Source organism: Camelus ferus, chromosome 19 (assembly GCF_009834535.1).
Source record: "Camelus ferus isolate YT-003-E chromosome 19, BCGSAC_Cfer_1.0, whole genome shotgun sequence".
Lineage (NCBI taxonomy): Eukaryota > Metazoa > Chordata > Mammalia > Artiodactyla > Camelidae > Camelus > Camelus ferus.
Genome location: NC_045714.1, coordinates 35,257,943 through 35,260,413, shown reverse-complemented (window position 1 = coordinate 35,260,413; position 2,471 = coordinate 35,257,943). Strand labels below are relative to the sequence as shown.

The window sequence follows — 2,471 nt, the reverse complement described above, 5'->3', positions numbered from 1 at the left end:
CAGGGTCCTGGGTTCAATCCCCAGTACCTCCATTAAAAAAAAATAAACAAACCTAATTACCTTCCCCCAATTAAAAAAATAATAATAAAGTAAAAAAAAAATCACCTACCATATGACCTAGCAATTCCACTCCTGGCTATACATCTGAAAAAAACCAAAAATATTAATTCAAAAAAATCTATGCACCCCAATGTTCATAGCAGCATTATTTACAATTGCCAAGATATGCAAGCAACCTAAGCATCTATCACAGGTGAATGGATAAAAAAAGAGGCAGTGTGTGTACACACTAAATACCACTCAGCCGTAAAAAAGAATGAAAATTTGCTATTTGTAGCAACATGGATGGACTAGGAGGGCATTATACTAAATGAAATAAATCAGACATGGAAAGACACTTACTGCATGATATCACTTATATGTAGAATCTAAAAAAATACAGCAAACTAGTAACTATAACAAAAAAGAAGCAGACTCAGAGATACAGAGAACAAGCTAATGTTTACAGGTGGGGAGGGTGGGGAGGAGCAATATAGGGGTGGGGGAGTGGAGGCACAGACTACTGGGTATAAGACAGGCTCAAGGCTGTATTGTACAACACTGGGAATATAGCCAACATTCTGTAATAACTGTAAATGGAAGGTAACCTTTTAAAATTGTATGAAAAATAAAACTTAAAAAAATTAAAAAATAGTAAAAGCATTTCCCCCTTCTTGGCTCCCCAGTTACATTATAAAACTTCAAAGGCAAGACTGTGTCTTCTCTTTAACTTCTCTTCCCCATCTCCTGGCCTCCCCTGGAAGCGCAGAGGAGGGTGGTGTGTCCAACAGCCATTCAACCAGTGTGGTTGATTACTTGTCTACCTAATTGTAGATGACTGTTCCCTTGCTGGTTCACTGATCATGGCTCTGCCACGCTCCCTGGGGCAATAAATACCAGTCTGGACTGCCCAGAATGGAGACCTCTGTCTGTCTTGCCAGCCTAGAAGCCTCCTATCTCTACCTGAGCCCTCATCATTCATGAAATTCCTTCTTCTGATTTTGACTGTTACCCTGCTCCTGGCCCAGGTCACCCCAGGTAACCAGGATCTCTCCCAAGGGAGAGTGGGTCAGGGAACCTGATGCATATTCAGGAAACTCTGGGAGCTCTAACAGCTTGGGCTGGGAGAATGGCCTTTGGATAGCTCTCCAGCCAAGGGGACGTTTGCATTCCCTAGTACTGATTTTTCTAGTGTCATTGGGTGACCACTCTAACCTCTTTCTGGTTGGCTCTGGTGAAGCTGAATATGATAATGGAGTGGCAGGAGGGTACATGGAGAAGACAGACCTGGACATAGACTATAGGGGAAATGGGAGCTTTTCCAAGAACATTCCTTGGGGGAATTTGAATTTTGATCGATTGTTGCCTCTATAGAAATGGTTCCTGAATTTCTGATTGAGGATTCGGATTCCACTCTCAATGTATCTGTGCTACTTTAGGTTGTAGGTTCCCCAGAGCAATGATTCCTAATTATCTTGGCTTGTGAAGACCAGTAAAAAGCCCTGGGATGTTGTGGAGAAGAGTTTTACAGATACTCAAGAAGACTTGAGGATGTCCTGATGGGTGTATTTCAGATTCCTGTCCTCTTTTGTTGATAGGGTCAGAAAAAGGTTCCCAAAGGCAAAGGGAAAGGATTAATACCTGAGCACCTGTGTACCTTATAATATGCGGGAGATGAAACCCTGGAGAGAGGATCCCCTCTTGCCTGCCCAGAGGGAGCTGGCCAGGGAGGGGAAGCTGCCTAGCAGGTCCCAGGCCATGGAGTGGGGAGAACTTCGGGATTGTGCCTGGGGACACAAGTGGGAAAAGAAAAGATAGTGCCTATAATCTCCCTTAAACCCGGAGGATGTCTTGTGGGGGCTTCTCATGTGCCTCCTAATTTCCCATATTACTGTCTCTTCTACGGGGCTTTGACCTCCCCCTTCCCCAGCCCTCTGCTTACTTCAAGACTGACCTGCCCTCTCCTTCTTTTTTTAAATTTCAGCCATGAAGTGTTGGAGTAAGCTGGGAAGCTGCAGAACAAAGTGTGAAGAGAATGAACTGTTCTATATATTATGCAGGGATGAGACTATGTGCTGTGTAGATCCCAAGTACGTACCTGAGAAAAAGGGTAAATCCTCAAATGCATCTGGAAGATTGGCATAAACTTCTGTGGCCTGACACCTCATCCAAAGTTGAGTCTATCATCATTGGACCCTATGGTTCTGTGAAATCATTCTTGACTCTACCCTGTTTGTGCCTGGCAGTTCTACCCAGTTATATTATATTTAGAAATATTATATATATATATATAATAAATAAATAATATAAGAAATAATTAAGGAAGAAGGGTGCACATGGGTATTAGGGAGAACAGGATGGACTAGTAGGTGGTCATAACTGCAGTCTTATACATAGCTCCTAGTCTGCTGGCCCACAGCTGCTCCCAGATG

The 2,471-nt window shown here is 43.1% G+C and overlaps 1 protein-coding gene across 1 annotated transcript; it reads left to right on the top strand.

The window, feature by feature from the left end:
• The first annotated feature begins 1,019 nt into the window (after window positions 1–1,019).
• Window positions 1,020–2,184, top strand: DEFB121 (defensin beta 121). The gene is made up of 2 exons (XM_032461191.1): window positions 1,020–1,077; window positions 2,024–2,184. Exons 1-2 carry the CDS (start codon window positions 1,020–1,022, stop codon window positions 2,182–2,184), a joined length of 219 nt encoding a protein of 72 aa, XP_032317082.1.
• Window positions 2,185–2,471: the final 287 nt, after the last annotated feature.